Source organism: Meriones unguiculatus, chromosome 7, assembly GCF_030254825.1.
Source record: "Meriones unguiculatus strain TT.TT164.6M chromosome 7, Bangor_MerUng_6.1, whole genome shotgun sequence".
Taxonomy (NCBI): domain Eukaryota; kingdom Metazoa; phylum Chordata; class Mammalia; order Rodentia; family Muridae; genus Meriones; species Meriones unguiculatus.
Window position 1 is genome coordinate 87,332,819 of NC_083355.1, and position 25,623 is coordinate 87,358,441.

The window sequence follows — 25,623 nt, forward strand, 5'->3', positions numbered from 1 at the left end:
AGGCCTCAGCAGAATGGCTGTCAGCAAAGCCAGTTAGTGAGCAGTTTTAGTGACGTCATCAGGAAGTGGAGCAAGTGGACAGGAGGACCTAAGCATGGGTTCCCTGGCACCAGGCTCTCTCTTTGTTGTACTGTTTGATGTGACATTCTGGGTCACGGTGTTTTCAAGGGTATAGGTGAGAAACTGGGTTGAGAATGTAGCTCAGTGGAAGAGTACTTGCCTAGCATGTACAAACCCCTGTGCCTGATCTCAAGGACTGCAGAAAGGAAAGGGAGGAAGAAGGGTGAGAAGGAAGGAAGGAAAGAAGGAAGGAAAGAACTGACTGAGGCTCAGAGAGATTTAACAACATAGTCAAGGGAAGTGAAGGGCTGGCATCCAAACCCAAGCCCTGCTCAGTCAAGATTCTCTCACATCTGGTTGTACAGCTGGAGGGAATTGTGAAGGTCCTCAAAGGGATAGGTTTTTGTCATCTGGTCTGTCAGTACCAAACTACAGTTCCACTCACTCAGCTTGATTGCCCATCTGCATCAAGGGCATCAAAGGCTCTTGGGGAATGACCCTGTGTGACCATGAAGGTGAGGGAGACAAGGAGGGAAGGAAAAAAAGGAGTCACAAAGACCAGGCCAGCCATGATAGCTCAAGAGACCTCAAACCCTGAAGCAGTAAGGGCCCGGGGACTTTGGTGGGACACTGACAGGCTGTTGGCTCAGCCCTTTCCTTTCCCTTGGCAGGACTGATACGGTCCCGGGTTCGAGGGGCAGATGTGGCAGGAGCCACAGTTCTCACCTTTCTGGATAGTCACTGCGAGGTGAATGTGGAGTGGCTGCAGCCAATGCTGCAGCGGGTGATGGAGGTGAGCCACCTGTCTGTGGGAGTGGGACCCCCTCAGGAGATGCCCTCAGTGCTCCCAGCCCCTCAGGCTGGAACTGTAGGAAGCCTCAGGGTCTGTTTCCCCTGACAGACCCCGCCCAGCCAGCTGTCACACCCAAAACTGGGATAATTGTCACCTGTGTCCCCCTTGGCGTGAGAGAATCACATTGCATGGAAGTTCGGCGAGCTGAGAAGCTTGCACTGTGATAGGTGCACAGCAGTCCTGGGCTGGGGGAGTTTGTGGTCAGTCTGGAAAGCAGGATGGAAGCTCTCCAAGAAAGGAGAGGAGGGAGCATGACTGCTGTTCCTCAGCATGGGATGGCAGGAAAGGATGAGGTAGTTACAACTCAACCATAAGAAGGCAGATAGCCCCAGCTGGGTGGAGGGGTGGGTGCCTGTAATCCTAACACTTGGCAGGAGGGTCCTGAGTCCAGACCAACCTGGGTTCCATAGTGAAAGGAAGAAGAGGGAGAAGGAAGGAGAGGGGAACATGGGGAGGAAGGGGAGGCAGAGAAAGAGAAGAAAAACAGCCCATTTTTTAAAAACAAGCAAAGAATTTGAATGAGCATTTGTTTAAAGAAGATTTACACATGGACACACACGCACAAAAATTAGCTCACCACTGGGCATGCTGGCACACACTTTTAATCCCAGCACTTGGGAGGCAGAGACAGGTGGATCTCTGTGAATTTGAGGCCAGCCTGGTCTACAAACCGAGTCCAGGGCAGTCAGGACTACAGAGAGAAACCCTGCCTCGAAGAAGTAAAAAAAGTAGCTCTTCAGGTCATCATTCAGGAAGTGCAACTCTAAAGCCCTACTGGGTTAGGGTTGTGTTCCCTACAAGGATGGTCGTAATCAAAGAGACAATTACAGGCGCTGGCAGAATGTTCATACATAGGAACCTTGCACATTGCTGGTGGGAGTGGCAAATAACGCAGAATCTGTGGAGGATAGTCTGGCAATTCCCTAAAGTTTAAATAGAACTACCCGTGTGACCCGGCAGTCTCGCTGACAGATCTAGACCCTGGAGAAGTGTTCAGGGCCATTGCATTTAAAGTAGCCAAAAGGCTGTGGTGTATCCATATGGTAGACTCTTCCACAACCAAGAAAAAAGGTCTTGGTATGTGTTACAATGTATATTAAGGACCAACTATATCTGGGCACAGGGGTCTTTTCTGAGACTGTTTCTCCAACCAAGGACCATGCATGGAGATAACCTAGAACCCCTGCCCCGATGCAGCCCCTGGCAGCTCAGTCTCCAAGTGGGTTCCCTAGTGAGGGGAACAGGGAGCGTCTCTGACATGAGATGCTCAATGGCTGCATCTTTGACCTCCCCACCCCCTGTGGGAGGAGCAGCCTCGCTAGGCCACAGAGGAGGACATGGCAGCCAGTCCTGAAGATAAGCTAAGATCAGATGGAAGGGGAGGAGGACTCCCCCATCCATGGACTTAGAGAGGGGCAGGGAGGAGATGAAGGAGGGAGGGTGGGGTTGGGAGGGAGTGAGGGAGGGGGCTACAGCTGGGATATAAAGTGAATACACTGAAACTAATATATATTTTTTAAAAAGTTTTTTTTTTGTCTGAACTATAAAAAAGAAAAGAAAAGAAAACCTGTGAGGTGAAAGAAAAAGTCAAGAAGGCCCATCTGTAGGCCAGGTCCACAGTTAGAAAATCTGTAGAAACAGAAAGTTAGTTTCTTTGAATTAGTTTCTTTGTGTCTGTGTGTGAGGGAGGGGTGGTGATAAAGTATTCTAGAATTAGATGATGATGGTTAGTCCACTGTGTGAATATAGATATCCTCTGAATTGTACTTTTAAAATACAAAATATCAATCTTGTAGCATTTTAATTCTAGTCATTGAAAGACTCTATGAACAGGGAGAAGCCGATTCCTAGGGAGCACAGAAAAGCTACAGCCTGATTCCCTGCTGGGCCACCATCCAGGCTTTGAATACCTGAGCCATGTGGGAATTTGAAGTGTTTCCAACTTAGCACAGAGGGACTCGGAAGCCAGTGGGTAAAGGTGCTCGCCACCAAGCCCGAGGTCTTGAGTTCTATTCCTGGGACCCACATGGTAAATGACGAGAACTGACTTCAGCAAGTTGTGTGCCTCTACATACATACTGTGGCATGCTGGTGCATGCATGTAAATAGATAGATAGGTTGGTTGGGGGAGAGATAAAAATAGATGTAATGAAAACATTTTTAAAGATTGGTTTTATCATTGTTGTCTCCCTGTGCAGCCTGGGTTGGCCTTAGACATACCATCCTTCCGCCTCGGCCTTCTGAGTGCTGGAGTAAACAGGTGTGTGCCATCCCATCTGGTTCAGATAAGAGGGCATTTGAGTTGAAAACGGAGTGCAGGGAAAAGAGAAAGGAAAGAGGCTATAGTTTGTGCCCCTCAGTGGGGTGTTAAAAGGGCCTAACCAGTGAGTGTGGTTAGGTTTTCCTGTGTGTACGTGACTTACCTCCACTCAAGAAATCAAGAAGATTTGTATTATGCACCGATGTTTTGAAATTGGATTTGTGTTCTGGAAGATGACTTGAAAGTGGAACCATAAAAGTCCCTGGCCCTACACTCTTGGTGCCCATTCAAGGAGACTTGACTCTGGAAGGCAGAGAGGTGAACAGCAATGGACAGAGCAGCTCAGACCTGCAGCGGGAGAGCCAGCCTGTGCCACGGCTGCACAGCTGAGTTGCTGTTCCAGAACTATCTGTAGACCATGAGGGTGAGAGAGAGATATCCTTCAGCAGTCAGGGAGGGCATGCCAGAGCGGGTGAGATCCCAGAAGGGCTCAAAATTGCGTTAGAGGAAGAGGCTCGGGGGAGTGAGGCTTCGCCTGGCGCTGGGCATGTGTGGTGATCTAGTCCAGCCCCTGGGGTTTTCCAGGAGATGAGGAAGCTATGCTACTTCATGTTTCAGAGGCCCCTCTGCAGAGCAGGCCACTTGGCCTCTCTGTGTAAATCTCCCTCGCCTCACGCCTTCTCACCATCCTCTTCTAGGACCACACCCGTGTGGTGAGCCCCATCATCGACGTCATCAGCCTAGATAATTTCGCCTACCTTGCAGCATCTGCCGATCTCCGAGGAGGTGAGTCCTGCTCCTCAGAAAGGGCCTCTGGGCTTGAAAAGAGAAGGGTGAAAGCAGGCGAAAGCCCTGGTTCAAGTGCTCTCCCGAGTTCACACTGCCAATCCTTCCTTCAGAGGCGAACCTGAGGAGGGACAAGGAGAGCCCTGGGCTGTAAGCGCTTCATACAGTCTGGGGTGGGGCCAGCTAGTCATTAGTCTTTTCCTCCCCTCATCATGGGCTCATCTCTCCCCAGTGCTGCTGACCTAGAGAGCTTAGCCAAAGGCCCAGGGGACGTCTTCTGGAGAGCAGACACTGTATAGACAGGAAGAGAGCCACAGCCTGTGTCCTCACCTGAATTCTTAACACACATCCTGGGGACAGTCACAACAGCTACTCAACACATTTGCCAATGAGCCCTGAAAAGCAGCTAGTCAGATTTGCTATGGGCTGTTAAGTATATTAAACCCACAGCAGTGGTTACGATTAGTGTGGACAAATGTAAACTATCTCATCTGTGTTTCGTATTGATCGGATGCTGAAATGTTTTAGACAGACTGCACTAAGACTGTTTTATTCAAATTGACCTCATGTTGATTTTTTTTCTTTCCATGTAACTTCTGGACTGGTTTTTAAAATATTAATTAATTAATTTATACTTTATGTATTATGTATATGTGCCATGTGCATGCATGTCCACAGAGGCCAGAAGAGGGCATCCGATCCCCTGAAACTGGAGTTACAGATGATTGTGAACCACCCAAGGGCATTCTGGGAAGGAACCTGGCTTCTCCAATGAGCCTCAAATGCTTCTATTTTTCTGAGCATTTTCTCTAGCCCAGGGGTTCTCAACCTGTGGATCAAGACCCTTTGGGGGGTCACAGAGTTTTGCATATCAAATATTTATGTTATGATTCACAACAGTAGCAAAGAAGTAGCAAAGAAGTAGCAAAGAAATAATGTTACGGTTGGGGGCCACCTCAACGTGAGGAACTTTATTAAAGGGTCACAGGATTAGGAAGGTTGAGAATCACTGCTCTAGCCCCTTCTGGACTGTTTCAGATGGTGGCTGTGGCTTGAGTTGTAGTCTTGCTTTATTATCCTTTTGGGCAGCTGCGGACCCTGGCATTGGGCTGCCTAGTCCAGATGACAGTAGCCATGTGTGGCTCTTTCAATTAATTAAAATGAAATAAGATTTACAATTAAATTTCTTAGTTGTCCTGGCTACATTTCAAGTGCTTAATCCAGATGAGGTGTTGGCAGCCGCACGAGGTTTCGGTGACCCCACTGAGCCATGTAGATATAAAATATGTCTGTCATTACAGGAAGTTCTGTTAGATGGTGCGGCCCTAGAGTCTGTTCCTGGGAGCTAGTGGGTGTGGGCGTGGTTCTTTAGGGCTTGGATGCCCACTATGTGGACCCAGTCACGAGTTAGAGCTTGGAGCTGGGTAAGACTCCAGGGAGGCCAGCCATTTCCCCTCAGAGGGGTCACCTCAGCACCTTTGTACTCTGTCTTGGTTACTTTCTATTTCTGTGACAAAACACTATAGCCAAGGAAGCTTATAAAAGAAGGCATTTAACTTGAGGTTCACGGTTCTAGAGGATGAGTCCATAACCATCATGGTGGAAAACATGGCGGCAGGCAGGCTGGCTCGGTGCTGGAACAGTAGCTGAGAGCTTACACATGATCCACAAGCAAGAGGCAGAGGTAGCTAACTGGGCCTGGCATGGGCTTTTAAAACCTCAAAGCCCAGTGACATCCTTCTTCCAACAAGGCCACACCTACTCGGCCTTCCAAAACAGTTCCATCTGGGGACCAACCATTCAAATATATAAGCCCAGGAAAGTCATTCTGGTTCAAGCCACCACCCACCTGCTGCTGCCCCAGTCTAAACTTCCCTCTCCCCAGATGTCTATAGATTGTTTTATCCTTCATTAAGATCTCTCCTCAAAAAGCAACCTGCGGGTGAGCCTTGCTGACTCTTACGATGTGGACGCCTCATCTTATCTTTCGTTTTTTTCAGCACTGCAGGTCTCTGTGGACACATCATAGGCTTTTTAGCATTGGTCTTCTCTATAGATTGGCAGCGGGGAGGCAGGCACATGTCTCCGTGCGAGGGTCGGAATAGCAGCTTTCACCCCCCTGTTCTGATCAGAAGAGACTGAAGGGTAGAGAAAAAGGCCCAAAGCCCGAGCCCACTCTCACCCTGCTTTGCCTGCAGGATTTGACTGGAGTCTGCATTTCAAGTGGGAGCAGATCCCGCTGGAGCAGAAGATGACCCGGACAGACCCCACCAAGCCCATCAGGTCAGGCTGCTGTGCCCTCTGGGGAGCCCTCCTTCCTAGGTCAGGGGTCTGGGGGCTCTTGGGAGGGTGCCCAGTCTAGGTACTGACTATGTATGTCTGAGCCCGTAGACCTACCTGTAGGGACAGAAGACTGAGACCATGGGAGCAATTGTCAAGGTCCTGGGATTTGGCCAGCCTCCGGCCCCAGTGACTCTGCTGATAGGAACTTGAAGCCAGAAGAGAGGCTCCTGGTTTCCACATTTCACGGTTGTGCTTTCGCTGTCTGTTTCCTGAAGGACACCCGTCATAGCTGGAGGAATCTTCGTGATTGACAAGTCCTGGTTTAACCACTTGGGGAAGTATGATGCCCAGATGGACATTTGGGGAGGAGAGAATTTTGGTGAGTCAATAAAAAATAATAGTAAATACACAAGAGCAATACTCAAAGCTCAGACGGAGCACAGTCTGTACCTGAGACCCTGGTCTTAAAGATGTGACACTCTCTGAGTCATTTAATCATCATAAGGACCCCCTGGTGTAACTGTCTCCATTTTACTGATTGAAAAATAGGCACAGAGGGCAATTTGTTCAGATCCACTCAGCTAGACAGAAAAGTTTAAGTATCCAGGGGGAGCTTGTGGCCAAATGGCTAGACATGTGTGTGTAGAAATACGTCTTACTATGTGTCAGTTTCTCTACCAGAACAGATAGGAAGGTGTACAACAGGGCACATGATCACATGGAACAGACAGTCAGAGGCCTGGGGGCAAGCCCTGGCTTGGCTTCTGTAGTCTAAATTTTGGGGCAAGTGAAGCCTCTTTGGGACCCAGTTTCCTCCAGAGCCTGATTGGAGTAGTGAATGAAGCTATGGCCATTATCACCGTGTGTGTGTTAGACCATCAGCACCATGAGGGTGGGAACTCCTGGGCTGCCTGGAACAGCAAGAGGGAGATGGAACAGGACAAGAGAGGGAGTAGCTGGCTCTGCTGCCCCGGAGCGCCTCGGAGTTGTCACTGTGTGAGGATGGAGCCCAGGCTCCTGCGTAGGAGGTCTGGGTCACTGAGAGAAGCAGTCACCGTTGGGGACCAGTTTGTTTACTTGGAAAAAAGGAAAACAAGGAAGGAGTCCAGCTTCTCAGGATGCTGGTGAAATAGGCATGAAACTGTGCATATCAGGATGCAAACGCAGCCCCCCATGCATGGCTGTTCACTTCAGACTCACACACAAGGTGGTCCAGATATGGAGACTAGCCAGATATGGAGTCCTCCATGGCGCCATGGCCACAGGGAGCCACAGCCAACATCTTAGAGGTCTAAAAGATGGGGAAGGAGACACCCCTTGGCAGGCACCGTGTTCTCATAGGTGTGTGGAGGTGTCACCCCCTCACCAACCTCTATCTGCTGCTGCCTCCTGCTGGTTCAACCTGGAGCGCTACAGTGCACTAGGGCTCCCAGAGAAACCAGGCAGGGTAGAGGGCTATCTCAGGGTCCTCAGGAGCAAGGGAATCCTCTGGTCAAATTCAGCACTCAAAGCTGTTCTCATAGTCTCCTTTTCCACCTGCCCAGGTCTCTGGAGTAGTAGCGGGTGGGGCTGGTGGCCTCCCACCCCAGTGACACTAGGACACAGATAACGGTGCTGTATTATCTGTCAGAAAGTGCCGTGTGTGACAGAGGTTCACAGCAGAGCCCCTGAGGGGTCGTGAGGCTGTGTGAGGTGTTAGGGGTAGCGGTCTTGTCCTCTCGGCCCTCACCAGGAAAACAGGGTGTGCAGAGCGGCTACCTACCCAGGTGGGAACAGGCACAGATTATTCTCAAAGTGAACAGGCAGCACCCGCAGGAGTAAATTCTGTGAGCTGGAGCACGGTGACCCTTGCATCCTCATCCCATTTCATGTGTTTGGAGTCCTACTGACCTGCTTTGTGTCCCGATCTCAGCCTGAAGGCAACTTTGGCAAAACAGGTTTGCTGTGAAGCCGCGGCAGCAGGCCCAGCAGGCTGGGAAAGGCCCAGCCTGTCTGCCTGCCTACAGACGTGTTTTCTCCCTTCCTCTTTCTCTGTTTTTTCAGGCTGGGAACTGACAGGGAAACCAGTGAATGATCAAATAGCTCACTTCAAACTCTGCCTGAGGCGAGAGCTATGGGGCTGGGGAACTTGAAAGGCAGAGCTGGGAGATGTTCTGGCCAGGGTTCAGTCCCTCAGAAGAAATTCAAAGAAGTGTCTAGGCTGGCTGTGGCCCTCAGAGGGTCAGATGCTGGGCCAATTTTGAGCCCTGAGACACCTGTCTCTGATGGCTTTGAGCTTTTTATCTATTCCTTTGTTGAAAGACAGGAGCCACCCAAACTGAGCCATGCTCTTGTGTCCCCTGCGACACACTCCGGAGCTCAGAAGCCACCTGGGGTGAGGCTGGCAGATGGGAAAACCTTGAAAGTTACCTTAGGGTTTCTTCCTCTGCTCAGACTCTGCAAAGACTTCCCTTGTCCTTCTCAGCGACACCCAGAGGCCTCCTGCTGGCTCCTGGGTTCTTCACGGAAACCCATGCCTGAACTCCACCCTCACTCCCACTCCTTAGGTCCTGCCTCAGTCAACAACACTTTTGTTGCCCAGAACTCCAAAGCCCTGCCTGTACCTCTGGGTTCATGCCCTTCTGGAAAACTCTTCCCCTGAGAGCTTCAGGACCTGTTTCAGATCTCTGCTCAAATGAGGGCCTGGAGAGATGGCTCGGTGGTTAAGAACATTGAGTATTCTTCTAGAGGATCTGGGTTCGATTCCCAGCACCCATGCATGTGGTGGCTTACAACTGCCTGTAATACCAGTTCCAGGCAGTCCAACACCGTCTTCTGGCTTCTTTGAGCATCATTCATGCATCTGGTACATAGACATACATGCAGGCAAGACACCCATACACATACAAAATGAAATAATAAGAAAAGGAAAAGTTTTGAATAATCCTAATTAAAAATGCAGCAGCATCCCCCCCCCAACTCCACTGCCCCGCTCAGCCCCGTGCCCCCCGGCTGCATTTTTCTCCCTCGCATTTATCACCCTCCTGTATGCTACGTGTTTTCACATATTCTTGTTTACTTATAGTTCTTGTTTCCCACTTTTGACACACACACACACACACACACACAGACAAGGGAATCTAGAACAATCCACGACGCATAAGAGATGCCACACTCAAGTGTGGCTTGGGCGAGAGCATGCTCAAAGTGTTTGCCACACATCTGGTGAGGACCAGAGTTGAAATCGCCAACACCCACATAAATGCCAAGTGGATGTGGTGGCCTACATGTAATTTTAGTCCTTGAAAGGCTGAGATGGTATCCCCAGAGCAAACTGGCTAGCCAGAGTAGCTGTGTTAGTGTGTGTGTGTTTGTGTTTGTGTGTGACCATGTGTGCATGTATTTGAGTGTGTGTCTGTCATACATGTGTACATGTATGTATGAATGCATGTTGTGAGCTTGTGTAAGCAAATGCCCCATTCTGTCTAGCACAAGAGCTCATACCCCAGCATGTACCTTTAAGGAGACACCAAAGAGAAAGACGCCTGTCCCCTTTCCTCCTTCCCGCCTCACCTGGAGGGATCCCTCCCCTCCTCCTGACGCTGTCATCTCCTGCAGAACTCTCCTTCAGGGTATGGATGTGCGGTGGCAGCTTGGAGATTGTGCCCTGCAGCCGGGTGGGCCATGTCTTCAGGAAGCGGCATCCCTACAACTTCCCGGAGGGCAACGCCCTCACCTATATCAGGTAGGTCCCAGTGGGCAACACCCTGGAGGAAGCATGGGATCTCCTCACTCTAGACACCCCCATTTTCCATTTGCCACCCTCTAGGTCTGACACCCAGGTATTTCTGAGGGTAGAGGATGAAATTGGAGCATTGTCCCTAAGTCTCTCTTGTCTTGAGTTCCTTTCTCCACAAGTCTTAGACAAATGGCCAAATGACCAGTATATCACTGTCCTTATTCCTTGAACCTTAGTGGTTGGTCATGGCTACCGCTACCACTGCTCTCACATTGACTTGGCCTGGCACCCAGCCATGTACATTCCAAGCCGCAGGGTACACTTGGTCTGACAGGAGAATGAACAATGTCCTGGAAGACCGTCCGATGACCCTTTGGTCCTGATGGAGGAGTTGGGGGAGCGGGAGCTGTCCTGAGGACGCATCCTGTCCTGCTAAGGGCATGTCTTCCCCTCATCTAGCCATGCTGGTTTGTATAGGTTGAAGCAATGCTTTCCACATCTAACTAGTAATGGTCTAAAATATTGCTTGACTTCTCACACCCCATTTAAAAAAAAAATGATTTCTTTATTTTTAGTTGTATGTATGTATGGACGCCATGTGCATTCCTGGTGCTCGAGGAGGCCAGAAAAGGTGCCAGAATCCCCTGGAAATCGTTACAGTTAGTTAGTTATGAGCCACACTGTGGGTGCTGGGAACTGAGCCCAAGCCCTCTGTAAAAGTCATATATATTTACTGCAAACCCAACACCGAATTTTATGTGCAGATGACATCTACATAACATGTTTGCAATAATTATTAAAATAAGTCATCTCTACTCGTTCTCTCTCCCGGTTGCCCACTCATCTTTTCAAAAGCAGCTATTGAGTTAAGGCCTTCGGACAGAACTACCTGCTCTTAGCAGGCTGCTTGGTCTATCCTGTGAGACCCTTAGGTACACTCTCGTCTATAGTTGGTATAGAGAGACCTGCCATCCTCCGCAGGTGTGTGTTAGCAGCTTGCTGTCATGCGCACTTCCAGGGCATGGCTCTCTGGCACTGTACCACTGCCGTCCACCCTTGTCCGCATTGCTAGCCAAGGTCCTTCTTTCAAGGCTGCCTCACTCTCCAGTATATAGAAATATATTCCCTTTGAAGAGCGTCTATTTTGCTGCCAGTGTCTTGCTGAGCAACTCTTCTCCTCGTGTGTGTCCCTTTTGCCCGCATATCAAGTCTTTCAATAGAACAGGTTGCCTTGAGTGGAGAGCCTGTCAGGGTCCTGACAGACCTCATCCAGACAGACCGTGCTGGCTCTCTCACTCCTGCCAGCATTGTTTTGCCTGTACTGCTGGGATTTCTTACTGCTCCCTACTACAAAGAGGTCATCTTCATGTTAAGTGTATATTGTTAATTGACGGACAGCCAGGCCTGAGAGTACAGGCCTGCAGCCCCAGCCACTTCAAAGGCTAAGGCGGGAGGATTGAAGTTTTAAGGCCAACAAGAGCTACGGAGTGATTTCAAGACCAGCCTAGGTAGGTTCTTGGAACCAAATCTCAGTGAGGATAAAAGAGGCCTGTGGTTCGAGCTCAGAGGCTTTGTGGCTGCCCTGCAGACATGAGGCCGTGGGTTCAGGCCCCAGCACCACATTTCCAACTATAAGAACTCACACCGACCCTCCCTTGACCCTTCCCGCTCTCTGATGACTTGGTTTTGCTCTTTCTCTGCTTTTAGGAATACAAAGCGTACCGCAGAGGTGTGGATGGATGAGTACAAGCAATACTACTATGAGGCCCGGCCCTCGGCCATCGGGAAGGCCTTTGGCAGGTGCGTCCCTCCAAATCCCGTGGCCGCCTCCCTCCACGCATGTTTGCACAGCGCAGCAAGTATGAAGTAGGCGCATACTTAGTCTCCCTAGTAACCAAGTCCTGGCTCATCTTGATTCTCTGGGCTCTGGGAAGGAGTGGGTCCTCCATACTTCCTAGAGATAGATAAGAAGAGAAGTTTCTCTGTGAGAGTTGAAAGTGTAGCCCATTCAAAGCTGCCTTCCGGAAGAGCGGTGTCCGAGGTAGTAGTTATGGCACGGTTGTCTGCAGAGGACAAGGCCGGTTTGCCTCCACGCCCTTCCACACCCGTGATCTGTCAGCCTACTTTTCCATGATGGCCATTGTCTAGTTAAGCCTTTTGAAATTGCAGATGGATTATGACACCAATTTAGTGAATCAGCATCAGCAATTTTTAAAAAGGGGGGGGGGTGGATGAGAAAGACACGATAGATGAGTTCAATGCCAAACAGACTGGAAAATCAGGGTTGATTGTAACTGTGGTTAAGTATTGTTTCGTGTTTCAATGTGTATGTGTGTAGAGGTGTGCGCAGATACCCGTGTGTCCGTGGGATGTAAGGCAAGCTGGCCTCCTTGTTCATTTTGTAGTGAGAAAAGTTTGAGAACACTGTTAGTGATCAATGGCGAATGAGCCATCCCTGCCCCCTTATTCACTTCTATCTGTCCTTAAAAAGAAGAAAGGCAAGCCACTAAGTACTTCTTTGAACGTTTACTGAGGACCTGACCTGGTCTAAGCTTTCCCTGTGTTCCTTTGATTCTCACAAAAACCCAAGGTGAGCAGTGGAGGTCTCCTTTACTCAGATAGCTGGCCCTGGGGGGACGGGGTCCTCACGGTGGCCTCTGCGGTTGGTACAGCCGAGGACGGTGAGATTGAAGTGCGCGTCCCAACGGTACATCAGAGGGTTGCGACCTGCCAGATGCCTGAAAGATGCTCATGGCTCGCCCTCTGTGGTTCCCCCCCCCCCGCCGGGGGCCTGCCCCCCCATCTCGGCCCTTTTCCAGCTTTGTTTTTCACTTCAGTGTGGCCACACGGATCGAGCAGAGGAAGAAACTGGACTGCAAGTCCTTCCGCTGGTACCTGGAGAACGTCTACCCCGAGCTCACGTGAGTGCATGCCCCTTCTGGGACCGGGGCGCAGTGACCTGTTCTACCCTGAGTCTGCATTCCCCAGATGCCGTGCTCATCTTCGCTCTGAGGGAACAGAGGAGGCTAGGAGTTACCGGGCAGGCATGATAGGGCTGCGTTTTCTTTGACCCTGTCCCCTCTCTCTCTGCTGGAAGCTCATCTCAGGGAGATAAAGTCATCAGAGCGCAGAGCTGTTGACCGCAGACCCTGCGAGCCAGTCTGCTGTGGGAAAATGAGAGGCAGCTAACGCTTAGGCCGGCCCAGTGGACCACTGATACATCCATTTAAACAAACAGTATGCATCCGTTAGTATGTAATCACAGAGACCGACCAAAAAGGCACAGGGAGGTGTTTGTTCTAGCAACGAGGAAGCAAAATGCAAACGGGCCCGTGTCTGTGCAGGGGGCAGGGGGCAGGGGGCTGTGCTCGGAAATGAACTGAGGAAGGCAAGAAAGCACTCTGTCTGTGAAGGGGTCCACCCGGCTTCCTTCTTCCTGATTCTAAGTCCTTTCTGGTGTCGTGGTTGCACGGTTCATTTCCTCAGCCTCTTTGGATTCGGGCTCATTTGTCCTCTCCCCAGGGACACTTTGTCCAAATGCTAAATTGACATTCCTCTGGGGCCTGCATCAGCATCTCACATACACACTAGCTGGGTTAATATGATGTCATCTCCTGCTCTTGCCTGGAAGCTCCCCGAGGCGGAAGCCGTCACCTGTTTTGTCCATGCCTGTCTCCTGGTCCCTATCACAAAACAAGACACTGAGCAAACGGCGTTTAAAATGAACATTTTTGAGTGGATAAATTCTAGCGAGCAAGACTTGGGCGTGTCTGGAGTTAGCTTCCATCCTTTAGGACAGTCACCTAGGGAGCATGCTCATTCCCCTGTGGCTTCTTTCTCTCAAGGATGTTGTCATGGCTTTCCCAGACACTCTACCCCTCACTGCCTACAGATTCTGCAAGGAGGGAAACCAGCTTTTCCCAGGGCACAGCCAATGCCTGGAAGGTTCCCACTGTTAGGTTGCAGCCAAGCCCTGGAAATTAGCTAGATGCTGAACCCAGATAATATAACTCAAAGTTCCAAATACAGTCTGCCTGAAAAGCATCAAGCCCAAACTGACTGCTGGAAACATCTAAGAAATTCCTGAACAACAACCCAAGTGACTCCAGCCTCCATGGAAGCAAGCTGGTGGCCAAGGAGCCTCAGTCCCTCTGGCCCCTCGCTGAGAAGCACAGAATACTGATTCACGAGAGTGCAGTGATTGTGCGTTTTTTGTTTTTTTAAAGATTTATTTATTTTATTATGTATACAATGTTCTGCTTGCATGTATTCATGAACACCAGAAGAGGGCACCAGAACACATTATAGATGGTTGTGAGCCACCATGTGGTTGCTGGGAATTGAACTCAGGACCTCTGGAAGAGCAGGCAGTGCTCTTAACCTCTGAGCCATCTCTCCAGTCCCATGATTGTGAGTTTTGCTGAAGTACAGGGAGCCCACACTCGTTCATGTGGCACTTCTGACACACCGAGGAAGAGAGAGAAGCAGTGACTTACCCACTGTCAAGGTTCCTACGTTTGGATGGCATGTTGGACCCCAGGCTGGCATGAGGAGCTGAGGAACTGGGGAGATAGAAAAATGGGTCGTTCCTCTCCACACCCCAGATGAAGAAGTGCTCTATCTCAAACCTGGATCCATCCTAGGATAGGGCAGTACATTAAGTGTGTTCAGTGAGGGAAATGTGCCTCCTGCTGTTGTTTCTGTGGCTCCGGCCTATCTGGCTGGTTCACTCTAGCGTGAAGGGTGAAGGGGTGGGTCAGATTCATGTCAATGCCCCTCCACGGGGAGGATCCTCAGGTTGCCCGCATGTCTCAGGTAGTCAACACAAGGTCTGAGAAGGCTAAAAGAGCTTCCACCTCGCCTGTGGTCCTGCCGCGGCTCTGCTCTGTGTCCAGGCCTAGCTTCAGCAGGCCTCAGCAGCTGCTAATTCATCCCTTCGATTAGTGACTGTCCCAAACAGCAATGCAGACTGCATCACGCCTTCATAAGGTGCTAGTCACATAGTGGTCATTGCAGACTCACTACAATAACTTCAAGCAGATGGCAGGAAGCGTTCTTAACCAAAATACTACGCTGTAACAGTTTTCTAGTAGGTGGAAGTAAGGCGACTTGAGCAGTGGGTGCGGCAGCTATTTCTGCGAAGGCGTTGTGAGGTCTAATGGCAGCCCTGCTCAGAGGAGAGCTACTGGGAGAGGCAGGTGCAGGCACAGAGGGCTGCCCACAAACAGGATAGCTTGGCTCGCTCTGCCGGACCGCTGAGGAAGATGATGGTGAGTGCCACCTGGAACTCAGCCGTCCAGGACTACTGTCACAGTGACACATCAGGGAAGCTGCCTCTGCTCTTGAGCTGCCCTACAGGAGCATCACTGGGGAGTCCCCACCCGGCCTGCATCCCCTCTGGCAGCTTAATCCAGCTGGCATATGCCACTAAGAATAGGGGGTGGGACCGAAGAGCAATAGGGGGGGGGGGAATCAGAATAACCCTGCACTGCTTGAAGCATTCCCCACGGCGCACAATTCTCCATTCTCAAAGGCCCCCTGGAAGGCCGCTTGGGCAGAGAGGGAAACAGACACAGCAGGGATGGTGACGCTTTTCCTGGTAGGAATTGCAAGCTCAGCTGCTTCCGTCAGTCAGGACAGAGGAGCAAGGAATGTGGTGGAGAGAGGCAAGTCACGTGATGGGGTGAGCAGCGGGAAAGACAGCTGCTCCCCAGGACAGCTGTCACTGGAGCGCCAGCTCAGAGGGCCTGATCTCCCCATTTTTTTAAAATGGGGGGGGCTAAGGGGGTAGAAGAGAGAGGCCAGAGCTGGGTGTCCTCCATTGTTATTCTCTACCTCATCTCTTGAGTCAGGGTCTTTCACTGAACTCGGGGTCCACCAGTTGACTGGATTGTCTAGCTACCAAACAGAATCTGCCTGTCTCCACCCACTAGGGTTACACGTACAAGTGACCATACCTGCTTTTGCATGGGTGCTGTGATCTGAACTCAGGTCTTTGCTGCTTCCGGGCGGCAGACATTTCACCCACTGAGCAACCTTAGGCTTTTAAATATATTCTAATCACATTTTAATTATTTTATTGAATGTGGGTGGGGATTTGGACAAGCTGCAGAAGTCAGTTCTCTCTTTCTACCACGTGGGTCCCCGGGATTGAACTCGGGTCGTCAGGCTTAGCAGGAAGGGCCTTTACCTACCCAGCCATCCTGCCAGCCCCCTCTTTTTAAAATTGCCAGCTGATGAAAAGCAGCAGTAACCTCTCTCTCTGTGGAGCAGGCGGAATGTGTCTGACATTCGGCTCAGGGCCCGCAGTTACAACTTCTGCTCCGGATCCGTACAACAACTCTGGCTCTGAAGGCGAGTTCAGTGGTGGATGCCACCACCAATGTGTGTGAGGGGACTCTCTGAGAGCAAATCAGTGCTGGGGTCCCATGGGCTCTTGAACAGCCCTGGAAGACCTGCCTTGGCTGAGACCAAGGAATGGCAGATATGCTCTCCCAGGGCCCAGGCTCTCTCTGGACAGAGGCATTAAGGAGCAGGGAGCCTCGGCCCCGGGGTGAGGTTCCGAGCACTCATGGTTCCCAAACCCTTGTGATGGATGCATTACTCATGAGCCCCCCAAAACCAGGTATTCGAGCCTTTGTCAGCTGCGGATGGTAGCCTCCCTAAGTTAGCTACCCAGAGGTTATCAATGAGTGTGCTCAGGTGTGCATGGGTTTAAGCATTCTTCTGGTACATGAGATGTTTTAATAATGTGATAGCTTGAAGCCTCCCTCAGAGGCAGGCTTATTGTCCCCAGGTTTTCTTTCACAGTCATCTGTAATGGTTACAGGGTTTCCAGCCTATGGATGTATCAGCCCAGCCCAGCTTCTAGGCAACCAGAAATTTTCAATTCTTTCCATATCAGTCATTCTGTTACGAAGCTCTTTTTGTTGTTGCTGTTGTTGTTGTTAAATTCCTTAAACTGCCATTCTTCGGTCAAGGACATGCACTTTTTAAGCATTCTGATGCTTAATTCCACTCTGCTCTCTCTCAAAGTTTAACTAATTCATGATCTTGCTGGTAGAGTAGGTCTCCCAAGTATTCCCAATACTGGGCATTGTTTAAAGCACACACACACACACACACACACACACACACACACACACACACATACAAATATGTGGGAAATAAACAGTGGTTGCTCTCTAATGCATTCTTTAATCATAGTGAGACTGAACATCTTTGCATGTTTGTGCTTTTTCAGTTAGCCGCTCCAAAATCACCCCTTCCCTGTTATTTTGAGATTGGGTGTTGAGGCCTCCTTTAAACTACCAGGTGTCAGCTTCTGCGCTGAGGAGTCCTGTGAGTCAGGCCTGAGTGTCTTCTCAGGGTCCCCTGTGTCTCAGACCTGGCCTCTAAGGTCGTCCCTGGGACTCCCATAAGAACCTACTGGGGGCACTGGAGAGTTGACTCAGCAGTTAAAAACAACCTTCTGCTCTTCTAGATGTCCTGAGTTCAATTCCCAGCAACCACATGGTGGTTCATACTGGGATCTGATGCTCTCTTCTGGCATACAGGTGTACATGAAGACAGAGCACTCATATACATACAATAAAAATTAAAAACGAATATATAAACAAAAGAACCTACTGGGGTTGGGGCTGTTCCTGCCTCTCCTGACAACCCTGTTCATACCCCTGACCCCATCCCCCTCAGCTTGTGAGTCCCAGAGACCTCAGGGACTGTGTGCTGCCCCCTGGAGGAAGGGGTGGGTTAGCCTGAGAAGCAGCCTGACCCTGCGTTTCTCCTCAGTGTCCCCGTGAAGGAAGTGCTCCCTGGTGTCATTAAGCAAGGAGTCAACTGCTTAGAATCCCAGGGCCAGAACACCGCTGGTGACCTCCTGCTTGGGATGGGGATCTGCAGAGGGTCTGCCAAGAGCCCTCCACCAGCCCAGGTACGCTTAGGGCCAAGAACAGGACAGGAGCCAAGAGGGTTGGCCAGGAGTGGGGTTAGGACTTCTCTCCGCTCGCTTTTTGCCCACTGTTTCTGCAACGGCCATACGTCACCTTCCCAGGGCTCCTCACACTTTGCTCCTGCCACACACACACACACACACACACCCCTTTCCAGCCCTGTGTCTCCCACTTCCTCTTCTCAAGGACGAAATGCTGCCAGTTCTACGCTGGAGTAGAGTTCAGGTGTGTGTGATGGGCTGCCCGTCTTCGGGACTCTGTGCACGTAGCTAACGCATGCGTGCCTCGCCCACATCAGCTCTAGAGAAGGTCCTGGGACCCTATCATGGACCTAGCTAGGCCCTATGTCCCTTCATTCTTCCCTTCTCCAGCATCCCTTGGAGCCTCCTTGACTGCCCTCTGGTCGGCTCCGGCTGAGCATCCTCGTCTTAATATTTGATTATGAACATTTTCTAACATAAAGCAACATTGGAACTCTCCTTTAGCTTCTACAGTTATTCGCAAAAAGCCTGGGAAAGTCCCTGGTCTACCTGTGGTTTGCCTGTCCACCCATAGCTGTCCATCCGGAGCTGTCCTTTCCCTGTCTTGCAGGCATGGCTGTTCAGCGACCACCTCATCCAGCAGCAGGGGAAATGCCTGGCTGCCATCTCCACCTCAGTGTCCTCCCCCGGATCCTCAGTAATGCTGCAAGCGTGCAACCCTAAAGAAAGCAAGCAGGTAAGCCTCCAGCGCCAGGCACAGATGGCCAATAGCCCCAAGGGACACTGAGAGGGGATGGCAGACACTGAGAGGGGAATTTCACCTTGAGGCATGTGCTTTCGAGACAAACCGTCTAAAATGGGGATCAGAGGAGCCTCCGGCATCATCTAAGTCCAGCATATCATTTCACTCATGAGCAGACACTGCAGCTAAGTGTTTGTTTAACATTAGCCCTGCCAGTCTGAGGGCAGAAACAATTTGTCTTGTTAATGCTGCTGGCCCAGCTCTTGACGACAACTGCAAAACTCAAATAAGAGCTAGCTCTGACGCCCACACTGCGCTGGACGTTTCACCTTGAGAGTCATTGCGTATCCTCCACTTCTAGCCCCTGCATATCCTCAACTAGCCTATTGTTCAGTGAGTGAGCCAAGGCTCCCTTGACATGGGCTATGGGCTCCCAGAGCTGGGAAAGGGTGGAACTATCTAGGAATTAAACCCAAGTCAGTGTGGCTCTTAAACCCACAGACTTAAGCCAGAACTTAGTACGGATTTCGTGACTGCAGGCTCACTGGGAATCTGAGGTCCAGATACCGAGATTTGCAAGCTCACATAACTAGCATCAGATGTGTCCTAGGAAACGGGTCAGGCTGACTTGTGAAAGGAAAAACTGATGCTCTGAGAAATGTTGTCACCTGCTCAGGGCATATGGCAGCCAGGGACAGAGCACTAAACACTAGGCTTCTGGAGCCAGCCCTTCTCTTCGCTGCTGCATTCTTCCTGGTTAAAAGGCATGAGTGCAAGTTTGCTGTTCTCTTCTGGAAAAGCAGCCAGCTTCTCTCCTTCCAGCCTTTGTGTATGAGAGTCATGGTGGGAGGGGTGGGGAAGAGCGCTACAGCCTGCTTGCTGGGCCAGCTGGCCATTTCTGCTAGCTTGCAGCCACGAAAAGCACACCACTCACCCTTTCCTCCCCACATACACAAGAAAAAAAAAAAAAAGAAAAAAAAAACAGCTTTCTACAATGAAAAGGATGGATTATTTCTGAACTCTAACATGTTGGGTCCTTAATCCTTCCTTTGAAAGGTTTTTCCTACTTTAGTCACTCTCTAACTGGGAGCTGAGCCTCCTACTAAACCTGTTTCTTTCCTCTACAGCAGCCCCCACCCTTGGTCTTCTCTGCCTATCATTTTGGGCTTCAAAGTGGTTGGGAGATGGAGAAAGTGAGAACTCACTCCTTGGCCTGGGGCAGTCCACTTTCCTCAGCCTAGAGGCCTGTGCCCCTCCCCTGCTACCTAAAATGGATTAGGCCATCACCACCCCCACATCCCCGTTGTCCCCTCCCCCGCCCTCCTCCGCTATATGACAATGTAGCTCAATCACTGTTACGAAGAGATCTCAATTGATAGTCTCTACCATCATCTCCCTCCAATGACCCATCCCAGTTGTTAGTATTTATTTGCAGTCCACATCGCCCTATCATGCAATGGGGCTGGTGCAGTCTGCCCTTCAGCTGGAACCTCAACCCCATTTTGAGGGGAGAGTCCTGAGCCTATAAACACCTCAATGCTGAGGTCAGAGCCTTCTGGTGTCCTCCCAGACAGGTCCACTCAAAATACTTCTCTGTAAAATAGTTGTGTGGACAGAAGAGACGCTCACTGCCAATCCTGATGACCTGAGTTCGATCCCCAAGACCCACACGTTCACGAACTGCATACATTATGTCCCTACAAGCCCTGCTAGTCATCACCCCACCTACGACACTCTGGGTGCTGCCTTGCCTCTCACCACCGTGGAGGACAAATGGTCAGCTCTCCCGCTCTCAGTATCTTCTGGAGTCTGGGCTTTCCTTCCTGGTCCCAAATTAGTCTTGATGCCAGTTGGGCTTCAGGTGTTCATGAGGCTCCTGAGAGTTGGACGAGGTGCAATGGAGTCAGCAAGTCCCAGTTCTGACACTCCCCCGGGTTCCTCACTCATACAGTAATGAGCTGCACTGCCAGAGGAATCCGCAGATGCTGGGACTGGGCACAGGGGAGTGCCCGAACATATGCAGTGCAGCCTGCTCGGCCTCAGGATTGAGTGGCTGGGAGAGCTGGTGCGAAAGACCGCCCACAAGTTCTGGCTGGAAGTAAGACTTCTGCCAGTAGGGTTATTCATTTGCTCATCACTTCCCCGTGCCAAGGCAATGTACAGATCATGTCCAAGAAGGGAAGAAGGAAGAGCATGGTTTGGCTCTCAAGGAACCTGGTAAGGGAGGCAAAAGGAGCAGCCACCACACTATTGAGAGCTGCATACCAAGACGGCGCTAAGTCTGAGCAGCAGGGGCGGGGGGGAGGGGGGGAGGGAGGCGGGCCTCGCCTTCTCCCGGGAAAAATAAGAGTCCATAGTTAGAGGTTGGACCACTGGAGTCAGATGTGAGAGGCTGCAAGAGCAAACTTGAGTTCCAAAGAGAAACTGGAGATGCGGGTGTGCGTGTGGGAGCTCAGCCCGTTCTTTTGAGTAACGGTGTCTCCACAGTTGAGTGCGGCTCATCTCTGCCCCCTAGCTACACAGTAAAACAGGGGCCATCTCCCTCTGAGCTCTGTGGGCTCCAGCCTGGTGGTCATGAGCTCTGCCACCTCGGAGAGAGATAAGGTGGATATGAGGAAAGGGATGTGGCTGTGCAGAAAGAAAGTAGGCGAGAAACAACAACAATGACAGTGATTGCTATTCAGTCTCCAAACCTGGGCCGAAGCCCTGCCTTTTGTCTCCATGTCCTGGGTGACGCACCACCCTCAGTCATTCTGAAATGTCCTGTGGGAACAACCCCCCTTCACCCCACTGTGTGAGCCGTGACTGCACAGGTAGTGGCAGGTAGGGCTGCAGGAAGGAGAAAGCCTTTTTTCCAGGGAGAAGACATTCAACCAGGGCTCACAACCTCGGTACCTGCTGCATAGCTGCAGGGAACTGGCTGGGACTGCTAGGGGAGAAAAGTCAGAGCCGGGTTGGGACTCTGGGGAGCTGGGGAATGAGAGCCCTCCCCCTCCCCCCACAGCAGAGAGCAGGGAGAGCACCAGACCAGCCAGCTGATAGAAACTGGGCCTCGTGTCCAATGAGAAACTGGAAATGCAGATTTTTTTATGTGACGGTTAAGCTGGGGTTTTAAAATAACACCTTGCAGGCCAAATCAAACCCACCTCTAGGTTGGACACAGCGCGTGGGCAGTGTTGCTTCCTCTGAGCCGTATAGTACCTTTGGGCCATACTACAGAAGTGAGCACCCGCAGAAGGACACTCTGTTCTAAATGAAGGGGATGAGGGCTGGGGAGATGACACCGCGGTGTCACACACCTGTTGTATCATCACGAGGGCCTCAGTTTGGATCCCCAGCACCTGCATAAGAGGCCAGGCTCAGCCTGTGGCCTCAGCCCTGGGGAGGAGACCACAGGAGGATCCCTGCCAGCCAGTCTGTCTGAAGCCATGAGCTCCATGCCCAGTGTATCCAAAAAATAAGATGAAGCCAGGCATGGTGACGCACGCTTTTGATCCCAGGAGGCAGAGGCAGGTGGATCTCTGTGAGTTCGAGGCCAGCCTGGTCTACAAAGCGAGTCCAGGACAACCAAGGCTACACAGAGAAACCCTGTCTCAACCCCCCATCCCAAAACAACAACAACAACAAAAGCAGAACAAAAAAAAAGATAAGTGATAAAGGAAGACACACGACATCAACCTGTGGCGTCCACGAATGCACATCTCACACAGGTCTAGGAAAATGCAAATGCATACAGTTACACGCCCGAGGAAATAAATACATGTGTGTGGTGTGTCCTAGGCATGTGCAGTATTGTGTGCATGCACGTGAAGTGAAAGCACAAACCACTTTTTGGCCCTGTGCTGGCCATGGAGTACAGCCTTGCTCATGCTGGGTTAAGTACTGTATCACTAAGCTCCGCCCTCAGCTCATATATTGTTATCTTTAATCACTTTCTTCTTCTTTCCCGCCCTCTCCCTTCCACCCAGAAATGGAGAAGGAAAGGATCTTTGATCCAGCATTCCGTCAGCAGCCTCTGCCTGGAGACAAAGGCTGCCCAGCTGGTGACCAGCAAGTGTCAGGCGGATGCCCAGGCCCAGCAATGGCAACTGCTGCCGCACACATGATGGGAGCCCCCAGCCTCCTGTACCTTCTGCATGAGACTTGGGGACCGGAAGGGGCTAGGGTGGGGGAGTGTCAATCGGGCTGTTTCCCATCTCCTCACATTTCTACTGGATCATCAGTACACACCCCTACCACGCGTTTCTCCAAAGCTAGTTCAGGGTGGGTGCAGTTGGCGTGTGCCATGCCCTCTGTGCCACTCCAGCCTTGCCCTGGGAGAGGAGATGGTTAGAATGCAGCTGTCCTGGGCAGGGACTTGGCAGCTGCTCCTGGCCCTCTGTCTTCTCCCTTGGCCCTTTTGGTTGCCCCAGACAGTGGTGTGTGGGCTTTCTCCTTGTTGCCTAAGTGGGGCAAGGACAGAAACCTACAGAGGGGCCAAGTTGGGCCATGGGCTAGCGTGAGGTCAACACAAGAGGACAAGTGGCATCATGTATGAAGAGGCTGAAGGCAAGAGAAGCTAAGGTACAGGAAGGGGTAGGAGGTGCAGTCCAGTGGGTGGGTGAGGGAAGGATGCATTCTGGGAGCAGAGGATGGGGATTCAAAGAATGTGGATGGAGAAGCAGCTGGCCGTGAAGTACCAAAAAAACAAGATCTCTTTCCAGGACATCATCCTGTCTATGCTTTGCCAGCATCAGGCCCCAAGCCTAACATATGCCTACAGCCCCTCTAGGTGACCACATTCTTAGCAAGAGAGTTCATAATTCATTAAGTGGACTCTACTTTCACTTAGCCATATGTCAGGCCAAGACCTCACACTTGGGCCTTTCTGAGTAATTGGTACACCCTGTCCCCACTAACTGGCTCCTGGTCACACACCCTGAAATGCTCTCATCTTTGCTCACTCTCTTGGACCCACCTTTTGCAAAGGTCTTTGCCTCTGTAAACACAGTGTGATGGGGCAGGGTGGCTGGTCAGAATGACATCCCCTTTCTGAAGTATAACCATCTCCCAGTCAGTAGAGACCAAGTCACCCAGGCCAGACCTCATGCGATGGCCCTTCTCCAAAGGCCAGCGGTTGCAGTGGGCTGCCCCGCTGGCCAGTGGCTCCTGTGTGTGCAGAGAACCCCCTGCTCTCTCCTCTCCCACTACTGAGAACACACAGACCACACCTTGGTCCCATTCTGGAATCCCACCCCTCTCCCGACCACTGGCTCACACAGTCTAATCTGGGTAAAAGATCCCAGAACTCTTGGGGTCTTCCTTCTAAAGTAAGCCAGCCTAAGGAGGTCACTCTTACCCCAGGAGCCCCCTCGTCTTTCATAGACCAGACAGCCACATGCTCATAGGGAGTCCACAGACTCCAGAAGGTCTAGGAATCTCCAGAATGCTGTATGTGTGTACATATGCAATTTCTTTAGGTGGGGGTGGAGCCTGGATTTTCCCCTGCTTCCTGGTTTCCAGAGGATCTGATCCTCTGCTCTGGATCAGCACCACCACTATCTGCGGCTCTGTTTCTATCTCCTGCCCTGCCAGGCCTGGCCTGTATATCGCTCGGTGTTAGAAGCCAAGTTTCTGGTCTGTGGTACCCGCTCTGGAAGGTTCTCCAGCAGTTACCTTGCACCTCTGCCTTTCACCAGCACCCTCTCAGCAGTTCTGTGCCAAATATGTGTGCACCCCTGGGCTCGGCAGAGGGCCCCTCACCTTGGTGACCAAGTTTCACCTCTCCTGTTGGGATGTCTTACACACTAGACCTGGCCTTGGACCCTGTGACCCTCTGGGAAGCCTCCTGCCTCAGTCTAGGACAGAAATGGGGCCAAAGTGGAGGCTTTTCCTTAGAGGCTTGGGCCCTGCTCCATCATGGACCTTGGGGCTGGGAACCTGGGCTTCTCCATGTGAATGTAAGGACTGCCGCTCAGAGAGCCTTGAGAGGGCCTCTCCCCCCATTTCCTGTGGTCAGACCAGGCTCTGCACTTGTCAGCTGTCTGTTGCAGGGACTCGGTCCAACTCTGTTTTCGCTTTTCTTCTTGACCAAAGCATGTGCCACTAAGCTGTCCTGGAGGACGCTGTCTTTAAGAAACACACCTGGAATAAAAACACTTCTTACATGCTCACATGTGCCGGCACCTTTGATTTTGGACTTTGCGAGCTGGTTTCCACTGCCCGGTGGGGAATCAGGTCTCTATCAGGTAGGACTGAATGATAGAATATGCTCAAGGTGGATCCTCTCCTGGATCTGGGGCACAGCTGTTCTGTGTGAAGCCAGCAGGTGGCCTTGCTGCCAGGGCAGGCTGGGACCCAGGAAGTGGGGTGTCTGGCTGAACCCACATTCTTTGCTTCATCATGGAGGTCCTGTTGCTGCTTAGAAATAGAAATCCCAGGGCTTCTCAGAATAGATGTGGCCATCACACCATGCTTGCACTCAAACGATTCTTTTTTTCCTGGGAGCCATTCTAGTCCCTCAGACCTGCTTTTTCCCTGCTCTGTTCACAGGAAAGCATTCAGGCATGATGGTCTTCCTGGGTAAAAACAGCAAAATCATTCGAGAAGAGTCCCACCAGCTTAGGTTTGTTTGATCAGGCAGCAGATGCTCTACCTAACAGTTTCCATAGAAACCAATAGACAAACTCCACCACTTCTGTGATCAGAAGTTGAGCCTACCCAGATAAAAATAAGTACTGACTTGGTGTGGGTATAAACTGCCGTGGACAGGCCAGAGTGCTGCTAACAACTCCCTCCCCCACTGCACACAGGAGGCTCACATAAGCCTGCAGGAAAGCCTAGGGCTGGGGAGCAATGTTTGCTAGAGTCAGCCTCCCGCTTGTCCGGAAGAAAGCATTTCCTGGGTCCTGGGATGTGGCTTCATTTTTCTGTATTTTGTCTGTCTGACTCACTGGCTGGTTCGTTGATTGCCTCCTGTAGGGCAGAACATGGAACTCAAGTGCTCCCT

At 51.1% G+C, this 25,623-nt stretch overlaps 1 protein-coding gene across 3 annotated transcripts in view; it reads left to right on the forward strand.

Annotated features, from left to right (window-relative positions):
- Galnt16 (polypeptide N-acetylgalactosaminyltransferase 16) overlaps positions 1-24,789 on the forward strand; it is an 82,039-nt gene extending 57,250 nt beyond the window's left edge. For all 3 annotated transcript variants that reach the window (XM_060387775.1, XM_021633518.2, XM_060387776.1), the window contains 10 exons: positions 732-853; positions 3,872-3,959; positions 6,158-6,242; positions 6,518-6,621; positions 9,840-9,966; positions 11,668-11,760; positions 12,798-12,881; positions 17,752-17,893; positions 18,504-18,629; positions 22,604-24,789. In XM_060387775.1, coding sequence (XP_060243758.1) covers positions 732-853; positions 3,872-3,959; positions 6,158-6,242; positions 6,518-6,621; positions 9,840-9,966; positions 11,668-11,760; positions 12,798-12,881; positions 17,752-17,893; positions 18,504-18,629; positions 22,604-22,741 — 1,109 coding nt within the window. In that variant the 3' untranslated portion in view covers positions 22,742-24,789. The remainder of the gene's footprint in view (positions 1-731; positions 854-3,871; positions 3,960-6,157; positions 6,243-6,517; positions 6,622-9,839; positions 9,967-11,667; positions 11,761-12,797; positions 12,882-17,751; positions 17,894-18,503; positions 18,630-22,603) is intronic.
- Positions 24,790-25,623: the final 834 nt, after the last annotated feature.